At 44.9% G+C, this 12,757-nt stretch overlaps 1 protein-coding gene across 2 annotated transcripts in view; it reads right to left on the bottom strand.

Moving 5' to 3' along the window:
- Positions 1–12,757, bottom strand: part of HMCN1 (hemicentin 1) — a 482,637-nt gene that overhangs the window by 297,707 nt on the left and 172,173 nt on the right. For both annotated transcript variants that reach the window (XM_068240141.1, XM_068240142.1), the window contains exons 26-27: positions 11,417–11,611; positions 8,611–8,741 (exon numbers count right to left, since the gene is read on the bottom strand). In XM_068240141.1, the coding sequence (XP_068096242.1) occupies positions 8,611–8,741; positions 11,417–11,611 (326 nt within the window). The remainder of the gene's footprint in view (positions 1–8,610; positions 8,742–11,416; positions 11,612–12,757) is intronic.

The raw sequence follows: 12,757 nt of genomic DNA, 5'->3' as shown, positions 1-12,757 counted from the left end.
TAATTTGCATCATAGTTTGCGTTGATCTATGAACATCTTTATTATATAGTAATCTATAAAAAACTAGGACAAACACTAGATCCTCAAAACCAGTCAGAATAAACAACCCACCCACCCCCCTCTACCGCCCGAAACCTATTTAGGCACGCCACTCTCCCCCCGTCCGCTCCCCATTACTAGCTACAAGGGCCTATTACTTCCTTTACCATAAAGAACATCAAAAACAACAACAAAAAAGAAAAAAAAAGTAAAGAGCAAAAAGAGAGAAACTCCACCAAAAAAAATACGGCAGTAGGTAACTCCCTCCCCTGTCCCCCACACCCTACATCGATCAACATACCACTTTCATTCAATCCACTTGTCCTCACATTCACACCATTCAACCGTCCATTTGTTCCGGGACTGGCCTCTCCCACCAGTAGATTTAGATTACAACCTGCTAATCCATAATGTATATATTTCTTTCCCTATTCTACGGGTGAGTTGTATTCTATCTTCTGCTTCTTCTACCGCCTCATTTTCTATTTCATCCTCCAAAATTGCTGTCATTTCAGTTACCCGTTCCTGAACAGAAGGTGCTCCTTGTGCTTTCCATAACTTTATAATAAGTTTCCTCGCGACCGCTGTTCCCAGGATTAGCAATGACTCCCACGACTGACCCAATCCCTGAGCCCCGTCCAACACTCCAAACAATGCCCCCATAATATCGATGGTTAGTTGCCTAGTAAATTTAGTTCTTAAAAAAATGTCCACCTCCACCCAAAAATTTCTCACTACAGGGCACTCCCACATCATATGTGCCAAAGTACCACATTGATTAGTGCACTTCCAACATAGATCATTTACTATTAGGCCATTACTTGCCATCCTCGCCAGGGTGAGGTACCATCTCGTTATTAGTTTGAATTGCGTTAACTGAGTACTGAGTAATCCAAATTGAGTGGAAGATCTTATCCCATAACCTCTCATCCAATTTTAAACCCTAGATTACAATATATACACTACAAGATACATACATAGACATATGACTATAGTAGGGACTAGATTGTGAGCCCCTCTGAGGGACAGTTAGTGACTAGACTATATCCTCTGTACAGCGCTGCGGAAGATGTCGGCGCTATATAAACACTAAATAATAATAATAGGTAGTGCCAGGGACCCCCAGGTTAGTTAGTGACAGGGACCCCCTAGTTAGGTAGTGCAAGGGACCTCCAGGTTACGTAATGACAGGGACCCCCATGTTAGGTAGTGCCAGGGACCCCCGTAGGTTAGGTAGTGACAGGTGCGGTGCCCTACTCATAGATAGTCAGACCTAAGATCAGCCCGCCCGCCACTGCTGTCTCCCGTCCTGTCCACCCTGCCTTCATTCAAACTCCATCAGCGGGGAAGTGATGAGCATGTGATGCGCATGGTACACACGCACATGGCTGCGCTTCATATGTGGGTAGTGACTAATAACGTCACTTCCGCATGTGCAATCAGTGCAGTGTACGCGTGCCATGCGTCCTTTCCTCATGTCGCCACTGATCTGATGGAAGGCAGCGGGAACAGCAGCCGCGGGCAGCCGGGAGACAGCAGTGGCGGTCCGGCAGGCGTCGAAACAGCGGCATTAGGAGAAGATGGGTGCAGGTATGGCGCCCATGGGTGCTGTGGTGCCCATGGCACTAGCGATGCCTGCACCCTTGAAGATAAGCGTCTGGGACACAGAGGCTGGTTCTGCATACAATGACCAGCCTCTGTTACTATACTGTGCCCCCCAGGCCCCTCTGCACTCTGCTGTCCCCCAGAAATCAAACCGCAATGCTAGAAACATGCAGCATGCCGCTAGCAGGCTGTTTACTTCTGAGTGTCTGTCACCACCACTCCCTCGTCTCCTCTATAGTGCAGCTCCCCGCCTCCATAAGCTGATTGGAGGGAAGGGACGCAGACGGGAAGCAGCGCTATAGAGGAGGCGGAGGAATGGCGGTGACAGGAACTCAGAGGTAAACAGCCTGCTAGCAACACGCTGCATGTTGCTAGCACGGTGGTTTGATTTCTGGGGGACAGCAGAGAGCAGGGGGTGCCTGGGGGTACACAGCACAGTAACAGAGTCTGGTCATTGTATGCAGAACCAGCCTCTGTGCCCTAATGGCATTCTTAAAACCCATCTCGGGTTCTCTTTAAAAACAGCCAGAAGGAGAAGCTGCCACAGTTATAAAGGGTGTCAGATTATGCAGCTGCACTCTCTGGTCAAACAAAGTGCAATTAAATCTTCCCAACTCACTGCCTGTGCGCTCCCATAGTCCGCCTCACTACTACAAACTGTAAGCCCTGTGCACACAGAAGCACCTACTCACTGTGCTGAGTCAGTGACTTACATCACTATAGCTGTGGGGGAACCTCGTATACCAAACGTCTTGACCCACAACTTCAGTTCAGCTATCTCTCCTGTGTGCTGTCCGACATAAAAAGCACCCCTGCCTGATGCAATATATTAAAAAAAAATTCTCGGTCAATCCATTTCCTCCTGCAAAATTAATCTTCCCCAATAAAGTTCACCTTGTGGGAGTGAGAGTACATACAAGTCACTCTCATCGTTCTGGGTTTCCTCACTAGCACTTCTTCAGCCTCCCAGTACTCTAATGTGCTCTGCAATGTGGGTGGGATGTTCTGTAAACAAGCACAATAGCCTTGTGATTCCTCTCTGCTGCAGCTCTATATTGTTTCCCTGCTGATATCCTCCCTCTGCCCTGTGTAGAGCTCTCAGCAGCTGCTTCACAAATACCTGATCGGATGAACACTTTTCCCCCTCAAGGGCTGGGGCGGTACTTCCCTTCCTCTCATTTCTGCGTGGTAGCAGAGGAGCTGGGTCACATGATCGCCCATCTTCCACTTATTTCCTCTTCCTCCTCTCCTCTCCTGCTCTGCTCAGTCTGACACTTTCTCCTCATTCAGCGCCCACTTGCTCCAACCTCCCGCACTGCACTCAGTGCAGTTGCACGCCCTGCACGGCCCAAGAAACGGCAGTGCATCTGTACACATACACACATTTGTAAAAGATGATATTCACTGTAACTGTTTCAACTCTTTTGTAGCTGTCACTAGTGTTGGGCGAACACCTAGATGTTCGGGTTCGCGAACGTTCGCCGAACATCGCCGCGATGTTCGGGTGTTCGCGCCGAACTCCGAACATAATGGAAGTCAATGGGGACCCGAACTTTCGTGCTTTGTAAAGCTTCCTTACATGCTACATACCCCAAATTTGCAGGGTATGTGCACCTTGGGAGTGGGTACAAGAGGAAAAAAAATATTTGAAAAAGAGCTTATAGTTTTTGAGAAAATTGATTGTAAAGTTTCAAAGGAAAAACTGTCTTTTAAATGTGGAAAATGTCATGTTTCTTTGTACAGGTAACATGCTTTTTGTCGCCATGCAGTCATAAATGTAATACAGAGAAGAGGTTCCAGGAAAAGGGACCGGTAACGCTAACCCAGCACCAGCAGCAGCACACGTGATGGAACAGGAGGAGGAGGTGCAGGAGGAGAAGGCCACGCTTTTTGAGACACAACAACCCAGGCCTTGCATGAGGACAAGAAGCGTGCGGATAGCATGCTTTTTACCGCCATGCAGTCATAAATGTAATAAAGATGAGAGGTTCCATAAACAGGGACCGGCAACGCTAACCCAGCAGCAGCAGCAGCACACGTGATGGAACAGGAGGAGGCGCAGGAGGAGAAAGCCACGCTTTGAGACACAACAACCCAGGCCTTGCATGAGGACAAGAAGCATGCGGATAGCATGCTTTGTACCGCCATGCAGTCATAAATGTAATAAAGATAAGAGGTTCAATAAACAGGGACCGGGCGGCAACGCTAACCCAGTAGCAGCAGACAGGATGGAACAGGAGGAGGCGCAGGAGGAGAAGGCCACGCTTTCATGCGCAACTCAGGCCTTGCATGAGGACAAAAAAATGCGTGCGCAAAGCAATGCAATGAGTAGTTTTCAGGACACAATGGGCTATTCGGAGGAGCTATTCCCACCCCCACAATCTTCTACCTGTGAAAGGTCAATGGAACAGCCACAAATGTTGTGCCCGGATTCACAACCTTTTTCTGTGGAAAATGCACCTCGCACTGAAATGCAAGGCGAGGCCGAGGATGAACATGACATCAACAACTCAACATGACGCAAAATGGGGGCGGAACAGAAAGCTGCTTTCAATGTTTTGAAGGCCTTAATTGCCTCCGGTGGCCAGTTAGATGCATCATTCATCACACCCAAATCCCAGAGCAATGTGTGCAGGAATTTGAATCGCAGGAGGTGTACCGAGATCATCTGGACAAGTGACCAAGTGACCAAGTGACAAGTGACAAGTGACAAAGTGAAAAGTGACAAAGTGACCAGTGACAAAGTGACAAAGTGACAAAGTGACTGACAAAGTGACAAAATGACAAAGTGACAAAATGACAAAGTGACAAGTGACAAAGTGACAAGTGACAAAGTGACAAAATGACAAAGTGACAAAGTGACAAAGTGACCAGTGACAAAGTGACAAGTGAGAGGTTGTTCTGGGGAGCTCTACTCCACTGCACACAGTCACATATGAGGAGAGGTCTCGCCGGGACTGCTGATCCTCCTCAGCTTGCTCAAAGCCTTGAGGGTTCCTGAAGATCCTCTGCTTGGAGTTCCCCGGGGTTCAGCTTGGTGTCGGGGTCGGCGGCGTCCTCCTCACTCCAACGTGGCAGATCTTCTGTTGAAGGAAAAAAAAAAAAAAACATTTTTTAAAGTCCAGTACCGCTTCTGAAGGACTCACCAAGAGATGCAGGAGCGCTTCAATGTAGTGCACCATCGCTCGCTGGGTGATGTCCCTCCCTACGCGCTGGAATTCTACGCTGCACATGCTAGCACGCTTTTGCGCAGTGCCGAGGCGCATTCCAGCAGCTAGCTACCAAGCTTCTGTGGATCTGATTGGGCCACCATGTTGGATCTCTGCCAAGTCCTCCAAAATTTTGAGCAATCCACGTTGCTTGTGACTGAGCAGTGACAACTCTACAGTCAGCATTACAATACCACTGCTGTGTTTACTGAAGAAATCAATGTTGAAGATGGAAACCGCTGGCATGATGCAAGTGGGGGAATCTGAAGATGAAAACGATCAGCGTGATGATACCAACATCAGGCAGCCTGCCTCAGGAAACGCTGGTCCCAGCTATGACAAAGAACAGGACGAGGAACAGCTGGAGTTGGAGCAGGAATTGGATGCCCCCACTGCCGAGGGACAGAGCGGTGCACGTTGGACTTTCACAATTTAGCGGGAATGGACAGCAGAAGAGAAAGAAAGTGATGCTGGTGACGAATATGGTGCATAACAACAATCACAACGCTCACAAGAACATGAAGACAGAGGAGTCTGGCAGGATTCTCTGGCACACATGGCTCAATTCATGCTAGACTGCATTGAACGCGGCCCGTGCATTATTCACTATTCATTATTATTCATTATTCTGGACAACACCAATTACTGGGTTTATACCCAGTTTATACAAACACAATGTTAAAAAACTGATTGAAGAAAGTGTCAGACAGGTCAAAAATGGAACAATTCCAGCAGGCCCTTGAGGATGGAGACTTTAGAGAGGAGATTGACATCCTCCTCCTTCTCTAGCCAGTTGTACGCCGACAGACTGACTTCAGCAAACCCAGGAGGACCAGGAGGGCAGCAAAGAACACAAGCTGCTGCTAGTGCCCAAAAGGGAATGGTATTGGCAGTGTCCTTGGAGTGGGAACATTTTCTGACACCCATGCAGCAGCCCACAGAACAGCAATCGGGCAGTTCCACGTCCTCCAACACCAATCGCCTGGAGAAGATGGTCAAGGACTACATGTCAGATGGCGTAGCTGTGTTGAACAATCCATCTGCAGATAGACGGTGAGTGTGACAGCACAGAAGGACCATGGCAACTCACTCATAGTACCACAGTTTGATAGTGCTGACCAAAAAATTATATGGATCCATGGACCCGGGCAGTACTGGGAAGTGGGAACGCAGATTTTAGTACCTAAACACACGATACAACATGTTTTCCGGGGTCGGACTCTGAGGCACATACAGATGGTCCCGATCATCATCCTCATCATACAACTCTTCTACTGAGTCTGACCCACCCACCACCTCTGCCACCCCAACATCCCCAGACACAGACCCCTCATCGTCCTCAACATTAACTTGGGATGCTGGCCTGAGCCCGACCTCCTCCTCCACATCAGGCCCCATCATCTCCTCAATGGCAGCCCTCAATAATCGCTCTGGCGCCGGACCGATGGACACAACGTTCTCCTCCGGGGAGGGCTGCTGCTGACCACTGGCTGCTGGGGTGGATGTTATAGCTTGCGTGGGGCGTTGGCTGTTGCTGTTGTTGGGAGTGCTGCTCACAGCGGAGGTCTCTGAAGAACTCATGGTGAGCTCATATAGTGGTTGACGTTGAGTGGAGTATTACTGATCCCAGCAATATACACACTGACTGGCAGAGTACACAATGCTATATAGTGGTTGACGGTGAGTGAAGTACTACAGATCCCAGCAATATACACAGTGACTGGCAGTACAATGGTATGGGTGGGTGAGCAGAGTACTACAGATCCCAGCAATGCTATATAGTAATGGGGTGACTGAGTGAGCGGCAGTGTACTACTGTTCCCAGCAGACACAGAGTGGCAGTAAACACAATGCTATATAGTGTGGCTGAGCGAGCGGTGTAGTACTGTTCCCAGCAGACACAGAGTGGCAGTAAACAGAATGATATATAGTGTGGCTGAGCGAGGTACACAGAGTGGCAGTAAACACAATGCTATATAGTGTGGCTGAGCGAGCGGTGTACTACGATTCCCAGCAGACACAAAGTGGCAGTAAACAATGCTATATAGTGTGGCTGAGCGAGGTACACAGAGTGGCAGTAAACAGAATGCTATATAGTGTGGCTGAGCGAGCGGTGTACTACTATTCCCAGCAGACACAGAGTGGCAGTAAACAGAATGCTATATAGTGTGGCTGAGCGAGGTACACAGAGTGGCAGTAAACAGAATGCTATATAGTGTGGCTGAGCGAGCGGTGTACTACTATTCCCAGCAGACACAGAGTGGCAGTAAACAGAATGCTATATAGTGTGGCTGAGCGAGGTACACAGAGTGGCAGTAAACAGAATGCTATATAGTGTGGCTGAGCGAGCGGTGTACTACTATTCCCAGCAGACACAGAGTGACAGTAAACAGAATGCTATATAGTGTGGCTGAGCGAGTTACACAGAGTGGCAGTAAACAGAATGCTATATAGTGTGGCTGAGCGAGCGGTGTACTACTATTCCCAGCAGACACAGAGTGGCAGTAAACAGAATGCTATATAGTGTGGCTGAGCGAGGTACACAGAGTGGCAGTAAATAGAATGCTATATAGTGTGGCTGAGCGAGCGGTGTACTACTACTCCCAGCAGCAACACAATGACTGGGGGGACCTTGGCTAGCGTGGCTGGAGCGCGAACTACCCTGCCTGCCTACCCAAAGCTAAACCCACAGACAAATGGCGGAGATATGACGTGGTTCGGGTATTTATTTACGAATTTCACGTGACAGTTCGGCCAATCAGAGCGCGTTCGGGTCTGAACCACGTGACCCGTTCGGCCAACCACAGCGCTAGCCGAACGTTCGGGGAACGTCCGGCCATGCGCTCTTAGTTCGGCCATGTGGCTGAACGGTTTGGCCGAACACCATCAGGTGTTCGGCCGAACTCGAACATCACCAGAACAGGGTGATGTTCTGCAGAACCCGAACAGTGGCGAACACTGTTCGCCCAACACTAGCTGTCACTTACAATAGGTCTTAGTTACATAGTTATTTGGGTTGAAAAAAGACATCCATCCATCAAGTTCAACCACAAAATAAAGTACAACACCAGCCTGCTCCCTCACATATCCTTGTCTTATAATCTGACAGCTCTGAACTTCTTACTGACTTGTATATATCCAACCTCTAATGGAGGATTCTCAGGGTTTTCTTTATGTTTTTCAAAAGCACTTTCTGGCAAGGACTTCAAGAGGAACTCCAGCCTATAGAAACACACTGTCATTAGGTTACACTAGTTATGTTAATGAAAACTGGTAGGTAATGTACTTTCTTACCCACCCTGTAGTAAAAGAATAGGCAGATGATTATGATTTTCTGGCAGCGGCCATTTTTTTGGTGGAAAGGAGGTGACAGGGACAGTTCCAACTGTCTTGTGTTCTGATCACCCCTCCGTGCTGGGCTTCAAATCTCGCAAATTCTCAGTGAGGGAGCTGATGTAGTAAAAGTGTGACAGCTGGGAAGCCCGGGACAAGACAAGACAAGCCATGTGGTGCTGTGTGTTTGATATTTTACTACACAGCTATGATTAAGGGTTCAGTGCGGTCTGAAACATTTCAGCTGATACCTTGCTGCTGGGCTTTTGTACTACTATTATTATTATTATTATTATTATTTATAATATTAATAAAGGACCTGGTTTTATGCAATAAGTATTATGAAGATGGGTTACTGATCAATGTATTAACATTGGAACATGTTCATCAGCTTATTGTACAGTAGGCTGAATATTACTCTTACCCGAGTACTTCCATTATACCATGTGACAATAGGCATTGGGTTTCCTGTAGCTTCACAAAACAAACTTATATCATGACTTAACAAAACGGATACATTTGTCAGTTTTTCCTGATCTTTAATAGCTGGAGGATCTGTAAAGAGGAATTTGTGTAATTAAAAGCAAGAAATCATGAGAATTTGTCCTACACACAATTAACAAAGTATGCCCAAATATACAAGAGGAAGCATATGTTTACAAGTGTCTAATTACTGTGCTCTGAAGATTATTAAAGCCATGTGTGAGAATAGTTCACTGTACTGTTCTAGTGTGTCTGCAGTAAATTAAATGTTTGGCAGTGACTGAAGATTTGATGATTAATCAGAAAATGTGACAAACAAGGCACAAATAAAGACAGTGAAAATGTAGTGCTTGAACTATTAAAAACTATTCATCCATTAATTTGGTGTGATTACAATTATTAGTGTAAAATTAATTTTAAGGGGTAAAACATCATGTCTAATTTAATTTAAATGCATTTATATGTTCTGTGGCACTCATACTGGCAACTCAAAAAGGTTAAAAACACAAAGTAAAGGATACCTCTAAGTCACTCAAGTTCTGCAAAAGCATTTGTTTGTAAGTATAATTAAAAAAACAGATATAAATTAAATATATTTTTACATACATGATAACCCATCATCCAGACTTTTGTGTTACTCATGAATTTTACTCCAATGTTAACCGGGGGCATACTATATCTTGCAAACAGACTAGAGGTTGCCCCTTTGATTTAGTAAATAGACACTAGTTCTGCCAAGAATGGCTGGCTGCACAGCTAACACACTGCACCACAGAATAAACATAATGAAAGCCTTGCAGTTTACTGAACATGCCAATAATCTGTACTGGGAAAACTGAACAAGGAGACGCAGTTAGGATCATAATCAAATGCAAACTTAAAGAGGAACTGTCACGAAAATCTTAAAATTTAAAACACATACAAATAAGAAGTACATTTCTCCCAGAGTAAAATGAGCCATAAATTACTTTTCTCCTATGTTGCTGTCACTTACAGTAGGTGGTAGAAATCTGACACACGTGACAGATTTTGGGCTAGTCCATCTCTCCATAGGGGATTCTCAGCATGGCCTTTATTCTTTATAAAGACATTCCCTGAAAAAGATTTATACACTGATGCTGGCCAGCTTCTCTGCTGCACACTATTTTGGCAGTTGGACGGAGCAACTGCCATTCACTAGTGACGGGACCCGGTATCGGTGATAGAGGCAGCGAAGGATCTAGGCTTATGGGGCTGGAGGAAGCCCCAGGTATGTATAAACTCTTTTAATTTTTAAGGATCCTCTCGTCTCTGGTTCCCTTTAACCATTTCCGCCACCTGGACGTGAAGCTCACATCCGGGCGGCAGCTCTGCAGCACTCCCGTGCTTGGGTGCGCTCCCGCCCGCGATCGCAGGCGCGCCCCTGCATCCCCGTTGTATCCCCCGGTAGCCCAGGGACCAGTGAAAGGGAACATGGTTCCCGATCACCGATCCCTTTCCCCCGCAGAAAAACTGAAGCGCTCACCTGTGAGGCTTCAGTTCTTCTGCCCGGACAGATTTCCGCATCCCCCTTGTAATTCTGCTTAGCGAGAAGTACAAGGAGGGTAAACAAAAATGAAGGTGGCCATCTTGTGGCCAAATAGTAAAACTACATCTACACATTTTTTACATTACAATTTACACATAAAGCAACATTAAAAATGTACTGTTTATGTCCCACACCAAAATATTCCCCAAATAAAATTTTTAATATAAAAAAAAAAAAAAATTACAATTACAAAAAATATATAAAAGACATAAATAGTTACCTAAGGGTCTGAACTTTTTAAAGATGCATTTGAAGGGGGTATACTAAAAACATTTTTTTAAATTATAAGCTTGTAAATAGTGATAGACGCAAAACGGAAACAATGCACCTTTATTTCCAAATAAAATATTGGCGCCATACATTGTGATAGGAACAAAATTTAAATGGTATAATAACCGAGACATACGGGCAAATAAAATACATAGGTTTTAATTATGGTAGCGTGGATTATTTTAAAGCCTCATCTACACGGGTAGATGAGGCGGCGATGTGGCTTATCGATAAGATCCCATAGGTCGGATCTTGCTACCGCCGATTCCCTGCTCGTTCCCCGCGAGGGGATAATGGCAGGGAATCAAGCGGAAGATAAGCAGCGCCGGCGGGGACGAGCGGGGCATCGAATCCGGCGCTTGCGCGGCGAGCGGGGACGCGGCGGGTACGCGCGGGGACGTGGAAGAGGTGATCCGGCGGCTAATCGAGCCGCCGGATCGGAGCCTCATCTATGCGTGTAGCTATAATTGGCGAAAACTGAGAAATAATGAATTTTTTTCCATTTTTTTCTTATTAATCCTGTTAAAATGCATTTACAGTAAAGTGGCTCTTAGCAAAATGCACCACCCACAGAAAGCCTAATTAGTGGCGAAAAAAACAAGATATATATCAATAAATTGTGATAAGTAGTGATAAAGTTATTAGCGAATTAATGGGAGGTGAAAATTTCTCCGATGCATAAGGTGAAAAATCCCCGCAGGCTGAAATGGTTAATGTACAGATCAACTACAATTTTCTGTCTTCCTGCATAATATTTCAGTACTATACTCACTGTAAGCTACCTGACTAAACAAATGATTACATCAGGCTGACCCACAAATGTAGTACTGACCTGGAGGAGTTTTCATTTTTTTAATCAAAAGTGTATAAAAATACCCTGCCACCATCAAGCTGAAACTGAATTCATTACCATGAACTTTCAGGTTGTATTTTTTTTCTGTAAGTCCTGCTTCATTAGTTGCCACACATTTATACTCTCCACTGTCGTATGATGTCAAGGAGTTGATGATTAGAAGTGTTCCATCTTGTGTAATGTTGATACCCGGTTCAGTTCCAGTTAATTCTTTGTTGTTACGTAACCATTTAATAGCTGGTTTTGGAGTACCTGGTTGGTAATATATGCAGTAATAATATTAATGGTAAAAATGTTTCTGAGCACATCATCAGATTATTATCTCAGCTATATAAAAAATAACACCTTTTACAGTTCATAAACAAAATTATATTTTGTTTGAGAAAAAAATAATGATTTAGCAGGTAAAGCATATCTTTCTTAATTAAAAACCTTTATATATTTACTTTTACATAAAAAAATTCCTATTGGTTAATATACCTGTAGGGGCATAATACAAATGAATGTTGTGCAGTAAAGTCAAATATCATAATTTCCTCAAGGGAGTTTAATTAAACTTTCTTGGTGAATCCCTACTGTCCAGGTTGTGAACCAATAGGGAGTTAAGGTGGAAAATTCAAATGTTTGCTAATATGGCTCCTAAGAATTTTAGTGACAACAGAGGGCATGTAACAAGATGCTATCAGAACAGAAGAAAAGAGTATTAGAAGAACAAAAGACAGAAGAATAGAAGAGCCTGAAGATTAAAGAAGAAGGACATAGTTTACAAATAAACACAGAAGTTTAAAGAAGTTAGAAGTATACAGAGAAAACAAAACAGAAAACAGAAGTAAAAAAATAAATAAAGAAGACAAAAGAATACACATGAAAAAAGTATTTATCTATTATTTTTAACATAATATTTTATAGTATTTTATTTCACACAAATTTTACTTTTAACCATTTATTAAAAGACAGGCAACCAATCTAAAGTGGCCCCTTTAACTGGTTGAACATAATAATGGCACCTATTAAAAAGGGCACCCCATTAACGTCAGTGCAAATCTTTTCTCTAATGGCCCCCAAGACTCGGTACTTGGCCCCCAACTGTTCTCCCTATATCCTCCATTGGCAAGGTTATCTCCTCCATAGGTTTTAACTATCATCTGTATGCAGATGACACCACCTCCACACCCCTGACCTATGCACCACTACCATGGAAAAGGGCTCCTCCTGCCTATTAGCCATCTCCTCCTGGATGTCTGGAAGTTCCTGAAACTAAACCTGGACAAAATGGAATTTATGATCTTCCCACCCCGGCCATCCCTGACCCTCCCAGATGTGAATGTCACTGTTAACCACTCTACCATTTGCTCTACCTCTCAGGCCTGCTGTCTGGGTGTCACCCTGGACTCCGCA

Source organism: Hyperolius riggenbachi, chromosome 6, assembly GCF_040937935.1.
Source record: "Hyperolius riggenbachi isolate aHypRig1 chromosome 6, aHypRig1.pri, whole genome shotgun sequence".
Lineage (NCBI taxonomy): Eukaryota > Metazoa > Chordata > Amphibia > Anura > Hyperoliidae > Hyperolius > Hyperolius riggenbachi.
This window is presented reverse-complemented; position numbering and strand designations above follow the sequence as displayed.